This window comes from Rhinoderma darwinii, chromosome 1, assembly GCF_050947455.1.
Source record: "Rhinoderma darwinii isolate aRhiDar2 chromosome 1, aRhiDar2.hap1, whole genome shotgun sequence".
NCBI classification, from domain to species: Eukaryota; Metazoa; Chordata; class Amphibia; order Anura; family Rhinodermatidae; genus Rhinoderma; species Rhinoderma darwinii.
The window spans coordinates 606,804,461-606,821,780 of record NC_134687.1 but is presented as its reverse complement, the minus strand read 5'-3'; the positions used below and the strand labels follow the sequence as shown (position 1 = coordinate 606,821,780).

The 17,320-nt window shown below is 44.8% G+C and overlaps 1 protein-coding gene and 1 long non-coding RNA gene across 2 annotated transcripts in view; one reads left to right on the top strand and one right to left on the bottom strand.

The window, feature by feature from the left end:
• Positions 1 to 1,076: 1,076 nt before the first annotated feature.
• The window catches only part of PMAIP1 (phorbol-12-myristate-13-acetate-induced protein 1), a 60,972-nt gene continuing 44,728 nt past the window's right edge, over positions 1,077 to 17,320 (top strand). The window contains exon 1 of the mRNA XM_075854972.1: positions 1,077 to 1,214. Coding sequence (XP_075711087.1) covers positions 1,164 to 1,214 — 51 coding nt within the window. The 5' untranslated portion in view covers positions 1,077 to 1,163. The remainder of the gene's footprint in view (positions 1,215 to 17,320) is intronic.
• LOC142747303 (uncharacterized) lies at positions 10,328 to 13,287 on the bottom strand. Its single transcript, XR_012881713.1, has 3 exons — positions 13,214 to 13,287; positions 11,448 to 11,581; positions 10,328 to 10,531 (listed from the first exon to the last, which is right to left on the bottom strand). It is a non-coding gene; the product is annotated as an uncharacterized LOC142747303 (long non-coding RNA).

The following is a 17,320-nucleotide window of genomic DNA, read 5'->3' as shown; positions in this document are numbered from 1 at the left end:
TATTTTTTTACTATTATTTTCAAACTTTATGAATAAAAATTCTAAAATAGCAAAAAAGGTGTGTATAAAAACGCTAAAAAAACGAAACCTGCATTGTCTACGGAAAAAACGTCGCAAAAATCACGTCGGTTTTATTTTTTTTTAATAAAAATGTGTGTTTGGGGCAACTTTGTAATTACGTTTTATTAAAAAATATTTTCACTTTTTGAGATATAGCTGCTTTGTATCCTGTATCCGTCAGGTCAGCAGGACTGACGGGATCAGTGAAACGGGCCCTGCGCTAAATTATAATCTTAAATGTGATAGATTTGAGGTGGATCCTGCGTGTCACTGATCCTGTCAGTCCTGCTGACCTGACGGATACAGGATACAAAGCAGCTATATCTCAAAAAGTAAAAATATTTTTTAATAAAATCAATCAATCACACTGATACACACACATACTATATATATATATATATATATATATATATATATATATAGATATATATATAATTATAATATAAAGTTTTTAAATGTGTACATAACCTTGTGGCACTATATACAAGGGGGAGCGCTGTGAAGCACTTTATACAAGGGGGAGCGCTGTGAGGCACTATATACAAGTGTGAGCGCTGTGAGGTACTATATACAAGGGGGAGCGCTGTGAGGCACTATATACAAGGGGGAGCGCTGTGTGGCACTATATACAAGGGGGGCTGTGTAGTGCTATCCACAGTGGTATGTGTGTGGCGCTCTTTATAGGGGGGGCTTTTTAGTGCTATTTACAAGAGGGGGAGGGCTGTGTGGCGCTCTCTACAGGGGGGCTGTATGGCACTATCTATATGGGGCTGTGTGTAACGCTCTCTACGAGGGGGATGTGTGATATATAGAGTGGGCTGTGTATGGCGATATCTATGGGGGTGTGTAATATCTACAGGGGCTGTGTGTGGCACTATGTACAGGGGGCTGTGTGTATGTGGTGTTTTACAGTGTGTGGCATTATTATATTCAGGCGTGCAGTGTTTGGTGCTATTATATTTAGGGGTACGGTATGTGGCACCATGATAACTTTATTTTCGTTTATAGGTATGGAAATGTTGGAAAAGTGAGGAGACGTCTGAGTGGCAAATTCTGCAGAAATGAGTCATGGCCGGGAGAAGTCGTCATGAGCGCTGGACCGGATGGAGAAGAAAAGAGGAAAAAAACTACTAGAATCTGAGACGTCGTCACCTGTGAGTCACTAGATTTATAGAGAATCTGTCACCTTTCCTGACATGTTTATTATAGGAAATCCTTGTATTTCACAAAAAGTCTTTCTGCAGTCCAGGACTGATAGACAATTCCCCTTGTCAGGAGGTTGTGTCCCTGCACAGTATGATACTGTCAGTATGTAGGGACACCGCGCTGTGACAAGGGAAATCGTAACACTGTTAATGCTTGCCCAAAAAGGTAGTGTTAAAAATAGTTACGGCGCGGCAGGGCGGCGGTGAGGAAGGGGGGCCCAAGTTTGGGTAACAGCCCAGGGCCCATGGTCTACTTAATCCGCCACTGGCAAGGTGGGGCGGGAGCCACCAAGGACTGTAAATACCCAGATTGCTAAGCAGGGCTAAAGCCACGGAGTACTGCTCGAACTGTATGCCAGACGGGGCGGGAGCCGTCAATAGCTGTAATCAGCTGGATTGCCAAGCGGGGCGGGAGCCGCTGAATAGGCCTAAGGGCTGGATTGCCAAGCGGGGCGGGAGCCGCTGAATAGGCCTCAGTGCTGGATTGCCAAGCGGGGCGGGAGCCGCTGAATAGGCCTAAGTGCTGGATTGCCAAGCGGGGCAGGAGCCGCTGAATAGGCCTCAGTGCTGGATTGCCAAGCGGGGCGGGAGCCGCTTAATTGATATAAATGCTCGATTGCCATGCGGGGCACAAGCCGTCAAGGGCTGGTAATGACCAGGTTGTCAGCCAATGGATATAGTTGCATTTATTAAGAGACTGTGTTATTGCATTTGTAACGTTCAAGAATTCTGCCTCGCCAAGAGAGTTCATCCCCAGTAAAGTGTGAACATTGAATCAACTGTGTCTGCTACATTCTTGTACCTGTATAAAGGAGCCTGCAATTTCTCCTGGTGTGGACTATTTAGTTGCAAACTAGACTTGATAAGTTAGCCCCATGCGGCTGTGGCCCCCCATGCACCCTCTAACACTTGGCGTAGTCGGCAGGATGAGTCTCCATGGATCAACCCCTGCATCTGCATCATCCATGAGTGACAGTGTTCCTGAAATTTGCTGAAGATGTTGTGGGCTGGCTAGAAGAACTTGCAGCAGAGATTGCCCAGCTAAAAGAGGCAAGTACAAGAAGTGGAGGTTGCGTCCATGACCCCAGAGAGGAAACAGTCAGCCCTCATAGTGGCTGGAGGAGTGGTTAGCTTGGACATTTTGCCAGAAGGTGTAAGTCTCTAAAAGGTCACAGAAAACATGTTGCTCCAATTGAACAAAAAGACCTTGCTGTGGGGCTAGCAGCACAGACTTTTGCTCAAGGCTCTGTGACGGTTACAGGAGCACCTGCCAGGCACGGCTTGATGGGACAAACTGGTCGGCAGGCAAGCTCAAAGGACGGTCAGGCATTGGAAGAAGTGCAAGCTGTCCGTATGCAAGGGTCAGTAAAGTAGTTCAATGCTCACAGGGGATATGGATTCATAAGCCGGAGCATCACTGATAAAGATTTATTTGTCCACCGAACGGCTCTGAAGCAAAGCGGTATGACCAAGTGCCCTGGCAGTCTCGTAGAGGGAGAGACGGTAGAGTTTGTGCTAGTCGAAGGAGAAAAGGGTGACTTTGCTATTGATGTTACTGTTCCAGGAAGGGCCCCAGTTAAAGTGAACGGGTTTGACTCTCACCAGAAACGTCCACGTCTGTATTCCTATAAGCCGAAGAAAGTGGCTACTGCAGAGAGTTTGAGGGCCAAAAGTTATGCAGTAGTCGGCAAGTCCAGTCAACAGACGACTCACTCAGAACTTTCTTTACAAGTACAGCCAGAATCCGACAAGCCCAGTCTGGTGAGGGCCAGCAGAAGACCTTCCCGTCAGGTACCAACATCAGCACTGAAAGATGGTTCTGTGTGTGGCAAGGCGGTGCAGTGCCATCAACTCAAGGGCTCTGGTCTTGGCTTCTGTGTCCGGCCCAGAGAGGGGCATGCCCGGCCTTTAGCAATTGCTTCTCAGTTGGTGGAGCCCATAAAGGAAGTTGAAGTGGAGTCAGGTCCACAGAGATGGGAGATGGTTGTCCCAGCATCCGTGGCAGAAGGACTGAATGCCTGGTGGACAAGAACTGTGTGTGCAGGGGACTGCACTCGTTAAACCCGGGGAATATGTAAGGGGGTCGAACACCGTACTTCCCCTTACGTAAAAGAACTGAGTTTATGCTTTTTATTAAGTCTGTTCCATTGTCTATTTGTTTTGCCTTGTATGTATTACATGTGTATCAGCTGTAATAATTTACTTTGGCCACTAGATGGCTCCATACTGGCAGGAAGATATAGAAAGCAGGAGGGAGGAAGTGACGTGCAGTGCAGTGTGACTGGAGAAAGACTGAGAGGGGCTGCTCAGAGTGTGTGAGCGAGGAGGCCCAAACACTGGCACCATGGAGTAAGGCCTAATGCACACGACCGTAAAAACTCCCGTTATTACGGGTCGTAATCACGACCCGTAATAACGGGCTGATAGACTTCTATTGGCGACGGGTGCCTTCCCGTTTTCTCACGGGAAGGTGCCCGTTCCGTTAAAAAAGATAGAACATGTCCTATTTCTGGCCGTAATAACGGCACGGACAGTCCATAGAAGTCTATGGAGCTCTCGTAATAACGGGTGGCTACATGTGTGCACCCGTCATTACGGCAGCGTTGCTAAGCGACGTCAGTAAATAGTCACTGTCCAGGGAGCTGAAAGAGTTAACTGATCGGCAGTAACTCTTTCAGCACCCTGGACAGTGACTACCGATCAGTATAAACCTGTAAAAAATAAAAATAAAAGACGTTCATACTTACCGGCAACTTCCTGCTTCCTCCAGTCCGGTCTCCCGCCCGTTGCCTTGGTGACGCGTCCCTCTCGACATCCGGCCCGACGTCCTGGATGACGTTTCAGGCCATGTGACCGCTGCAGCCAATCACAGGTCAATCACAGGCTGCAGCGGTCACATGGACTGCCGCGTCATCCAGGGATGTCGGGCTGGATGTGAAGAGAGGGACGCGTCACCAAGACAACGGCCGGGTAAGTATGAATTTCTTTAACTTTTATTACAGAAAAGGCTGTCCCTTCTCTCTATCCTGCACTGATAGAGAGAAGGGGCTGCCGATTAGTGCAGTGCTATTTTGCCGCCAAAAACGTGCTCGTAAATACGGGTGGAATACGTGTGACACCGGACCCATATTTACGAGCACGGGTTCGTAAATACTGGTGCAAAACGGGTGGAATACGTGTGACACCGGACCCGTATTTACGCCAGTATTTACGGGTGGGAAAAAATACGGTCGTGTGCATGAGGCCTAAGCGGGTGAGCTGCAATATACACACGTGGCAAGGGCTCGAGTGAGGGACCTGAAAACCCTGAGTACTGAGCGGTGCTGTACAACTAGGTCCGTGTAATAACATGGGGATTCAAGCCAGTTTATGGAACACATGGAGCGGTGAGCAGAAAAGACTTGTCCTCCCCTTTTATAGCCAAAGACTGGTCTGAGGACACGAGTAAAGTAAGTGACCACAATAGATGGCCGCCCGGATCACAGATAAGGGTGTGTGTGCAGTGTCTAGATATGCCAGGTGGGCTGGGAGCCACCAAGGACTGTGAATACCCAGATTGCTAAGCAGGGCTAAAGCCACGGAGTACTGCTCAAACTGTATGCCAGACGGGGCGGGAGCCGTCAAGGGCTGTAATCAGCTGGATTGCCAAGCGGGGCGGGAGCCGCTGAATAGGCCTCAGTGCTGGATTGCCAAGCGGGGCGGGAACCGCTGAATTGACATAAATGCTGGATTGCCATGCGGGGCACAAGCCGTCAAGGGCTGGTAATGACCAGGTTGTCAGCCAATGGATATAGTTGCATTTATTAAGAGACTGTGTTATTGCATTTGTAACGTTCAAGAATTCTGCCTCTCCAAGAGAGTTCATCTCCAGTAAAGTGTGAACATTGAATCAACTGTGTCTGCGACATTATTGTACCTGTATAAAGGGGGCCTGCAATTTCTCCTGGTGTGGACTGTATATTTGCAAACTAGACTTGATAAGTTAGCCCCGTGCGGCTGTGCCCCCCCCCCCCCCCCCCCCATGCACCCTCTAACATCTTTTCTCTCCTATCCCAATCTGGCCGCCAAACATTATAATAACACTCTCAAAAACGCATTGGAAGAAGCAGCCCCCCCCTACACTCCGACCCACACGACAAAGACGACGACAACCCTGGCACACGCGTCAATCCCGCTTTCTTCAGCGGTGCTTGAGATGCGCCAAACGTCTGAGGAGAAAATCGCATTTGACTGCAGATTTCCTCCATTACAAATTTATGTTGTAAACCTACAACTCTGCCCTTCACCGCGCCAAACAAGTCTATTTCACTTCTCTCATCTCCACACTATCTAATAATCCAAAACGCCTCTTTGATACTTTTCACTCCCTCCTTAGTCCTAAAGTGCAGACGCCGATCACAGATCTCTGTGCTGAAGACCTGGCCAATTATTTTAAAGTTAAAATTGACAACATCCGGCATGATATTATCTCCCAGTCCCCTAGTAACATCGATCCCCTTCCCTCCCGCACTCCCTCTTCTTCACTCTCAGCATTTGACCCAATAACTGAAGAAGAAGTCTCGAGGCTCCTCTCTTCTTCTCGTCCTACTACCTGCCGTAGAGATCCTGTCCCCTCACACCTCCTCCAGTCCCTCTCCCCAGCTGTCACTAGTCACCTGACTAAAATATTTAACCTCTCTCTTTCCTCTGGTATCTTTCCCTCCACTTTTAAACATGCCATTATAAACCCATTACTGAAAAAAACAACTCTTGACCCATCCAGCGCTGCTAACTACCGACCAGTCTCTAATCTGCCCTTCATCTCCAAACTCCTGGAACGCTTGGTCTACTCTCGCCTTATCCGCTATCTCTCTGCTAACTCCATTCTAGACCCCTTACAATCTGGTTTCCGCACTCTACACTCCACAGAAACTGCCCTTACTAAAGTCTCAAATGATCTCTTGGCGGCTAAATCGGACGGTAAATCCTCTCTCCTGATTCTTCTGGATCTCTCTGCAGCCTTTGACACTGTAGACCACAAACTCCTACTTAACATGCTCCACTCTATTGGCCTCAAGGACGTGGCTCTCTCTTGGTTTTCCTCCTATCTCTCTGATCGCTCATTCAGTGTGTCATTTGCTGGTTCCACTTCTTCTCCTCTTCCCCATGCTATCGGGTTTCCTCAGGGATCAGTCCTAGGTCCGCTTCTCTTTTCTCTCTACACAGCCCCTATTGGACAAACCATCAACAGATTTGGCTTCCAGTACCATCTCTACATTGATGACACCCAATTATATGCCTCTTCCCGTGACATCACCCCTGCTCTAATACAGAATACCAGTGATTGTCTGTCCGCTGTCTCTAACATCATGTCCTCTCTCTATCTGAAACTGAATCTTTCTAAAACTGAGCTCCTTGTATTCCCACCATCTACTAACCTCCCTAAACCTGATGTCTCCATCTCGGTGTGTGGCACTACCATCACTCCTAAGCAGCACGCCCGCTGTCTCAGGGTTATTTTTGACTCAGATCTTTCCTTTACTCCTCACATACAATCACTTTCACGCTCCTGTCATTTTCACCTCAAAAACATCTCAAGAATCCGCTCTTTTCTTACTGAGGAAACCGCCAAAACGCTCATTGTTGCTCTGATTCACTCTCGTCTTGACTACTGTAACTCATTATTAGTCGGTCTTCCCCTCACTAAACTCTCCCCTCTCCAATCTATCCTCAATGCAGCAGCCAGGCTCATCTTTATGACCAACCGCTACACCAACGCCTCTAATCTGTGCCAGTCACTGCACTGGTTGCCCATCCCCTTCAGAATAAAATTCAAACTTATTACTCTCACCCACAAAGCTCTCCCCGGTGCTGCACCTCCTTACATCTCCTCCCTCATCTCTGTCTACCACCCTACCCGTGCTCTACCTTCTGCCAATGACCTTAGATTAAAATCCTCCATAATCTGAACCTCTTACTCCCGTATCCAAGATTTTTCTCGTGCTGCACCCGTCCTCTGGAAAGCGCTACCCCAGGCAATCAGATTCGTTCCCAATATCCACACTTTTAAATGTGACATGAAAACACATCTTTTTAGACAGGCCTATAACATTCCCTTATCTGACTCCTTTCCATGGCCCCCTTTTAGATTAGTCAGAATAAGATTCCCTCACACTCCTTGCACCGTACTGTATTTCATGTCCGTCATACACGGATACTGGCTGGTGACCGGCTCATGCAGCTTTATGTTACCACCCCATGTGTATAAAAGATGGCTGGACTATTGTACAGAACAAACACTTTTAGGGTATGTGCACACACACTAATTACGTCCGTAATTGACGGACGTATTTCGGCCGCAAGTCCCGGACCGAACACAGTGCAAGGAGCCGGGCTCCTAGCATCATACTTATGTACGACGCTAGGAGTCCCTGCCTTGCTGCAGGACAACTGTCCCGTAGTATAATCATGTTTACAGTACGGACGTAATTAGTGTGTGTGCACATACCCTTACACTTTGTGTCTCCCTTATTTCCTCATAGGTTGTAAGCTCTTGCGAGCAGGGTCCTTACTCCTCCTGTCTGAATTGTAAATCTGCTTCGTCACTATGTAATGTCTGATATTGTCTGTTTATGTTCCCTCTAAATTGTAAAGTGCTGCGTAATATGTTGGCGTTATATAAATAACGATTATTATTATTATGTTTCCATATTTCATCTAGTTAACCATTAATTCACAGGCTGATCAATGTGACATTTTTCTCAAGAAAAAACCTATTTAGAGGTTAATTAGAGATGAATCTCTGACTCCTACGTATAGTTTTAAGGATCTACAGCCGTTGTCTTAGTTGTTGTCATTGAAAACGCGCTCCTTAACCCCTTAATGACCGGGCCATTTTGCACGTTAATGACCAAGGATTATTTTTTGTTTTTTCACGGTCGCATTCCAAGAGTCGTAACTCTTTTTTTATTCCGTCAACATAGCCGTATAAGGGCTTGTTTTTTGCGGGACGAGTTGTATTTTGTAATTGTACCATTTTTAGATGCTTATAACATATTGATTAACTTTTATTAACTTTATTTTAGGAGAGAATTGAAAATAAGCAGCTATTCCAGCATTAATTTTCACGTTATAAATTTACGCCGTTTACTATGCAGCGTAAATAACATGTTAACTTTATTCTATGGGTCGGCTCGATTACAGGGATACCAAATATGTAAAGGTTTTATATGTTTTTTCTACGTTTGCACAATAAAAACCCTTTTAGAAAAAAATTACTTGTTTTTGCATCGCCGCATTCCAAGAGACGTAACGTTTTTATTTTTCCGTCGATGTGGCCGTACGTGGGCTTGATTTTTGCGGGACAATGTGTAGTTTTTATTAGTACTATTTTGGGGTACATAGAACTTATAGATTAACTTTTATTTTATTTTTTATGGGGGGAATGGGAGAAAAGAGAGAATTTTGACGTTGTTTTTTGCGTTTTCTTTGGACGCCGTTCATCCGGCGGTTTAATTAATATGTTCATTTTATTGGTCAAGTTGTTACGAACGCGGGGATACCATATATGTGTATGTGTGATTTGTTTTGACCGTTTTACTAAATAAAACCACTTTTTGGGCCAAAAAAGTAGTTTTATTTGACTTTGACTGTAATTATTTATTAATTTTTTTCACAAACTTTATTTAACTGTTTTACATTTTTTTTTTTTGTCCCACCAGGGGACTTCACTATGCGATGTGCCGATCGCATATATAATGCTTTGGTATACTTCGTATACCAAAGCATTATTTCCTGTCAGTGTAAAACTGACAGGCAACCTGTTAGGTCATGCCTCCGGCATCGCCTAACAGGCAGATGCTGAAGGCAGACCTGGGGGTCTTTGTTAGACCCCCGGCTGTCATGGAAACCCGACGGCGACCCGCGATTTGTTTGTGGGGGCGCCGATCGGGTGACAGAGGGAGCTCCCCCCTCTGTCAAACACATTAAATGCCGCTGTCACTATTGACAGTGGCATTTAATGGGTTAAACTGCCGGAATCGGCGCGCTCTTCGATTCCGGCAGTTGCAGCAGGAGCCAGGCTGTGTATAACAGCCGTGCTCCTGCCGCTGATCGCGTGGGTACAATCTCAGTACCCGCGGCATCACAGGACGGATATATCCGTCCTCCTGCGCGAACTAGCAGCTGCTGAGGACGGATATATCCGTCCTTCGGCGTTAAGGAGTTAAAGGGAATGTGTTGCCAGCAAAACATGTTGTTTTTTTTTTAGTTAAACAATTAGTGTGTAGGTGATTAAACATTGTTCTAATTTTTTTTATTTTTTTCACGAATCAGGAAATATTATAAATTAGATTCTAATTTATAATATTTCCCAGCACTGGTCACTAGATGGAGCCATTCTCAAAATTGCAGCATTGCATGTGGTAAAGCAACCACATTGCTTTATGCTGCAAAATTGGGTAAAAATCCCTCGCTCTAGTGAGCTCTCAGCATCCCCCCCCCCCTCCTTTATCCTGGCTAGTGCCGGGAGAAACGAGGGGTTTGAACGGTCTAACCTCCTACACTGTGTGTCGCCATTTTTTGAGCTAACACACAGTGTAGTAGGTTTACATACACTAGTAAACACACACTGAAACACAAACATACATAGAAATCACTTACCTGCTCCAGTCGCCGCCGCTCCCTCCGGTCCATCCGCTCCGTCTGCTGCCGCTGCTCCATGTGCACAAGTCCGGAAGCCGCGACCGGAAGTAGTAATCTTACTGTCCGGCCGCGACTTCCGGTCCACAGGAAAATGGAGCCGGACGGCGCGCATTTCAAATTGAACTGTGTGGGAGCGGCGCATGCGCCGTTCCCACACAGCTGCGTACACGATAGTGGATGGAACGGGCCCCGTTCGCAGTCCCTATGGGACTGGAGCTGCCGTATTCCATGTCTGTATGTGTCGTTAATCGACACACACAGAAATGGAAAAAAAAATGGCAGCCCCCATAGGGAAGAAAAAGTGTAAAAATAAGAAAAAGTAACACACAAACACACAAATTAATCCAAACGTTTTTAATAAAGCACTAACATCTTTAACATATTAAAAAAAAATTTGGGGTGACACTGTTCCTTTAACAATCTTCGTCCAATTCAATCTAAATGAAGAGAGCGGGGAGTAGTTATTCAATCTGCCTCAAGGGGTCAACCTCCGTAAAGCCAATCAAGGCCCGAGCACCGTCTGACGTGTTTGTGTGGGCTTCTGCTTCTTCCGCTTTCTTCTTCTTCTTTTCTTTGCATTCACACTTGATTTTGAACAAATCACAGAAAAAGAACTATATTAATTTAAAATCACTGAACAGGCCATACTTGCTCATAAGGGCAGGTACACATACCACTTCCCAGCAGGACGCAAACAAACCACAGTGCTACATAGAGGGAGATTGCCCAGATGCAATATACTGATGAACAGCTACTCTCACGCCTACTATTCATGAGGGGGGTGGCTGCTTAGTATTATCATTGCAGAAAAAGAGAAACTTGATCCAGTGCTGGGATTAAAAGGAAGTAATATTCCAACTTTATTCCAAATATATTAAAAAGTCCTGCAACACGCCATGAGTAAGGACAAGTGATTTGTCTGAAACGCATAGGCCTGCTATCTGATGCATTCACCCCTTTGTATATCGACTTTTTAATATATTTGGAATAAAGTTGGAATATTACTTCCTTTTAATCCCAGCGCTGGATCAAGTTTCTCTTTTTCTGCTTTGATTATCATCGTGTACCGCCACGAGGATCTGTGCCCTGTCCGGGCTCGGACATAGGATCGGTGAGCTGGAGGATTCTCCCTGATTTACAGATGTAGCCAGTGGCGGATTAAGTAAACCATGGGCCCTGGGCTGTTCCACAAGCTTGGGCCCCCTTGTCCACCACCGCCCTGCCACGTCATGTCTATATTAAACACCACCTTTCTGTGTGAGCACTGACAAATGGGTGCTACGATTCCCCATGTCAAAGGGCTGTGTCCCTACACACTGACAGTCTCCAACCATCGCTGACAGTATCCCACTGTGTAGGGACACATCCTCCTGACAAGGGGAATGGTAACACGCATTTGTCTATTAGTCCTGGGTACACAAAGACTTTATGTGGAATACAAGGATTTCCGATAACAGACATGTCAGGAGAGGTGACAGATCTATAAATGCAATGACTCACAGGTGATGTCTTCACTGATAGGTCGTTCTCTTTTCTTCTCCATCTGACACAGACCGCTATGGCGACTTCTCCTGATGACTGCAGTTTCCTGATGAGAAATCTTTTCCCCTTGATTCTGTAGCCATTTTCAGCGTCTATAGCAACATAAAAATTCAGACATAAACACCATAAATTGTCTTATACCCCAGACCCCTAAGCAAATTAAGACCCAGGCCCATACATTAACTCAAACCAATAAATTCAGTCCCCAAGGGGTAACTAAACTTTTAAAAAACATTTGGCGTGTCATAGTGAGAGTGATATGTCAGAAGTTTTGATTGATGGGGGTCCCAGCATTGAGACCACCACCGATCACTAAAACAAAGCAGCAGGAGTGCTCGGGTGAGCGCTGTACCACTTAATTTCTGATTGTCTTTCCTCGTCGCGGTGTACGGACTCATAGACTTTCTGTTGTGCCCATAGACCGCATGCTCGGCTATCAGAGGAAAGACGATCAGAAACAAAGTGGCTCCTCACTCACCTGAGCGCTTCGGCCACTTTGTTTCAGCGATTGGTGGGGTCTCAGTGCCCGGACCCCCACCGATTAGAACATTTGACATGTCACTATGACATGTAATTTTTTTTAAAAAGTTTCGTTAGTTACCCTTTAAGCAGTCAGACACCCCTCCCCAGTGCATCTGACTGACTGCTGAGTGCCCTATGGGAGGGTCTAAGTGTCTGACACTTAGGGCGGATTTACACGAGCGTGTGCGTTTTGCGCACGCAAAAAATGTGGCGTTTTGCGCGCGCAAAAGGCACTTAACAGCTCCGTGTGTCATCACCATATGATGCGCGGCTGCGTGCCTTTCGCGCAGCCGCCATCATTATGACACTCTGTATGTTTGTAGCACCTGGTGCTTTTCTGTTTGCAATCATAGTTATACTGCTGTTGAGCAAATCACGCACGTCCCACGGAGGTGCCTCCGTGTGGCATGCGTGATTTTCACGCACCCATTGACTTCAATGGGTGCGTGATGCGCAAAAAACGCAGAAATATAGGACATGTCGTCAGTTTTACGCAGCGGACTCACGCTGCGCAAAAATCACTGACAGTCTGCACTGCCCCATAGACTTGCATAGGTCCGTGCGACGCGCGTGAAAAGCACGCGCGTTGCACGGACGTATTACACGCTCGTGTAAATCTGCCCTTATGGCTCTTGGGGGGGGGAAGGAGTTATTCCCCTATAGAACCCTGAACAGTCAATCAAACGCCCTGACCCCCCCCTGCAGAATAATAACTACTGAGGGCTCCATGGGGGAGATTATACTGCAGGGGGGGGGTTCTGAGCATCTGACTTACTGCAGAGGGCTCTATGGGTGGGAAATTATTTTGCACACAAAAAATGTGAGATTAAACACCCTATATACAATTCACACTAACACCAAACACTATATATTCAAACCACACACACTATATAGACTTACATTATAGACACTATAAACACAGCACACACTACATAGACTTACATTATGACACACACACATAAACACACACACACTATATAGACTTACATTATAGACACTATAAACACAGCACACACTATATACACAGCACACACTATATACACAGCACACACTATATACACAGCACACACTATATACACAGCACACACTATATAGACTTACATTATGACACACACACACACACTACATAGACTTACATTATAGACACTATATACACAGCACACACTATATAGACTTACATTAACTAACACACACACACTTACCAGTCTCTTCCTCTGCGGTGCTTGTCTCTGGCAGCCTCCAGGACCTTAATCATGTGACTGTGACGTCACCACAGGTCCTTCACCCTCTAGTTTCAGTTTTGCCGTTATCAGGCAGCTGCTGGAGGTTTAGACAGGAGGGACAATGTACAGCAGCACAGAGGAGCTGACTGTCAGGGAGACTCCAGCACCTGCCCATCACAATCTCTGACAGTCTGCTCTACAGCTGATGTGCTGTGCCCCTGTTCCCTGGCCGCAATTGACTCCCCCTGCACATTCCCCCCGCCTCTAGAATGCGGCCGGCAGCAGCAGCCCTGGAGAGTTTTGTTTCACTTGTGTGCGGTGTGGGAAGCTATGGGCCCCCCTGCAAGCCTTGGGCCCCGGGCGACCGCCCGAAACGCCCATATGTGGATCCGCCACTGGATGTAGCCGTCTTTACCTTGACTTTTAACGCATTAAATAAACAGTGGCTAGATCCCTTATCTTGACTTTTTCAATGACTTTTCAATGGCTTTTGTTTTGTAATATCACGCTGCAGCAAGTTATCAGAATCAAGTTAAAGATGGCTACATCTTGTACTTCTATTATCATTGCACACAGATATAGCTTCTATAAGTGTGCCAGACACGTGGTTACATGTAGTGCACCATTCTGGCATACAGCCTATTAGTTACGCCCATACTATTATATCAGGCGGGCTACCCAGCACCTTCTAAGTGTACCACACAGAGTACAGACACACTATTCTCCCCCAGCACTACAAGGCCTGGTGGCTGCATCCTGAAAAGATATCCATGATAAACGATAAATATCTATGATAAATGTGAGGTATTAGTTGACATTTTGGCCAAAATACGCACGCTCGCAACCCGCGTCAATGGTTCCCATCGTATTGCGAGTCCCTACACTTCTATTACAAATGAATCACAGAAAAATAACTATCTTAATTTAAATTCACTGAATAGGCTAAACTTACTCACAAGGGCAGGTACACACACCACTTCAAAGCAGGACGCAGACAAACTCTTGATTTTGGTTTCAAAATACTGACCAAATCAGCAGGGTGTGAATAAGACAAAGAAACCACCAATAAAATAATGAGTATATATTAAAACACACTCTGGCTGGAAAATTATTATGATAAAATAAAAAATAATTATTTATTACAACATTTCCTTCCTAAAGGTTTTGCTTATTATTTTGAATATGGATCAATTACAGAATATACATTGCACATCCACATCTTATAACAACTAGCTCACATGATATAAGCAACCTACTGGCCAGAATTACAGAATTATATCTGCACAAGTTAAACCACTTCATAGTAGTCGCCATAGTAGTCTTTGCTGTCGCCATAGTAGTCTTTGCTGTCGCCATAGTAGTCTTTGCTGATGTTGCAATAATATATAGTCCTATAAATACACATACCATCCAAATTGGTACATTGGTAATTCAAAGAGGGAGCTACAGGTTTGAATCAGTGAACATATTGGAGATATTCACAGGGGTGATGTTAGGCTGTATTCCCACGAAGCGCAAACTCTGCAGAATTTTTGCAACGGAATTCTATGAGGAAATTCCGCAGTATTTAGAGTACCAGCAAAGTGAATGAGATTTGAGCAAAATCTCATCCACACACTGCAGAAAAAATCTGCAGAAAAAACATTCATAAATTGAACATAAATTGAACATAAATCTTCTGCATGTTAATTTATGCTGAGGATTGGTTGCTCTTTTATTGCAAGTTTTCCCCATTGAATTCAATGGGGATGTAAAACCCGCAACAAATAGCCAAGTGTTGAGACTTTTGTGGTGGAAACGCTGCGATTCCGTTGCAAAAATGACATAAAAATTTGTTTAAAATGAATTTAAAAAAAGTTACGTCTTCTTTCACACTGGCGTTACTATACGTTTACCTATCTTGCGTCAGAGGAAGAGAGGATCGATACATTAAATGGAAAGCAACGGTTCCGTTAGAATTACCATTGATTTCAATGGTAATTCTTTTGTGAATTGCTTTCCGTCTGTCTCCATTCGCTAGGTTTCCGTTTTTTGAAAGGAAACAAAAGCGCAGTCTGCAGAATCCTATCGAACGGAGACAAACGGAAAGCAACTGAAACAAAAGAATTACCATTGAAATCAATGTTAATTCTAACGGAACCATTGCTTTTCATTTAATATATCGATCCTCTCTTCCTCTGACGGAAGAGAGGTAAATGTATAGTAACGGTAGTGTGAACTTAGCGTAATACTTAAAACCCCCTCTGTTGTCATAATGGCGCTTTCTTCTATTGTCCGTCCAGGCCGGCCTCCTGGGGTGACGCATCATCGCATGTGACTGCTGTAGCCAATCACAGGCTACAGCGGTCACATGGCTTGCAGCATCATCCCAGGAGTTCGGACTGCACGGACACCAGAGGGTCACGTCACCATGACAATGGCCGGGGGTAAGTATAGACTTACCACAATTTGGTGTCGTTTTTCAGGTGAAATATGCAGCGGGGTTCTAGGTTGGATATGCCGCGGCCTTAAAAAGCCTTTCACATCATACTTTATTCATTGCCATAATAAGTCCATATCGGACTTCACTTCATTAAAGAAAATAGGTTATTCACTGTTATGTGACATTTTTAAAGTTTTCTCAGATTGTTAAGGTCTAGTTCACACAGATTGATTTAAATGGGCATGCCACTTTTTTTTCCACGTGCAACCAAAAGCTGTCCGGGGGTGGGGGGACAGCTCTGCCTCCCATTGAAATCAATGAGTACTGACTTGGGCCGCTTTTTGGCTCTGATTTTGACACGGTTTTCATAATAAGTCACGCAATACATTTTTCATGTGAGTTGCTTGTAATTTCAGCTGTGTGACTTGTATGTCAATTCCAATTATTCCCATTTTCAAAACAAGATCAAATGTGATTCTTACCCCGCAAGGAATAGAGATGACTTATGGCGGTGATGTTCTTACATGAGATTTTATTCATTCCTATGGGGAAAATAATTTACGATGTATGATTATTGCAGAATCTTCCCACATGATTGGATTCTCTATCATTCTATTGTCACAGTCACATGATCACAGGAAATCATCCTAGTCCTGAATAAATCAATGAGGTGCCGCATACAATGTATATGTTAGTAGAGTGACATTTCTGATATTTCTTAATGATACTTCTCTTCCACTAGAAGACTACAGTGGAGTATACTGATGAATTGTGAGAAGTGTCTGTGCTTTCAACCATCTAATTGATGATTCCTTTTGTCAGGCATTGGTATTCGGGTGGTCTATGCCACCAAAGGTTGCCCCGATCAAAAAGACATCTGTGACCCAACCATGTAGCACTAGGAGCCAGGGGTGTCGCTAAGGTCTTAAAACGTCAGGGGCTATAACCTCCATACATATGTTGTCGTCCCCCCCAAAAAATGTGTATGGGTGTATGTATTAGTGTATTTATTGTGTATATATAGTATATACATATATATATGTATGTATGTATATATATATATATATATATATATATATATATATATATATATATATGAGCACTACGACCCTATAGCTATGGATAGGATTAGACACAGTGGTTCAACTGACTTAATCACATATGTTTGGATTAGATACAGTGGTTTACAAGACAGTATCACACATGATAGGCTTCGATATAGGGCCCAACTCGCTGACATTGCGGCCCAGCACTGGACCCAGCAAAGGTAAGTATAATAATTGCTTTTCTTTTTTATGTTACTAATTTTTTTTGTGTGCTTGTGTTTATTTACAGGTTTGGTTGTTGGACTACTTTAGATTCGAGGAATACTTTGATTATTTTTTTAATTCTTAATAAAATGGTTAACAATTATTGTGTGGGGGGTTTTATTTCCCCAATTTATTTTTTCTATGTCCTTGTATTTATTACCACCACCTTAGTAATAGTCACTGGCTGGGTGAAAAAGCTAGCCCTAACCCCCATTTGTCACGATCTAGGGGTATGCGGACCCACTAGGCCGCTCCGCCGTAGCGGAGAGGTAGCTGGCCAGGTCACAGTATATGCAAAGTCTATACAAAAGTTTATAGCACAAGGGTACCTGAGATAGTCCAGTCAGTGGCAGA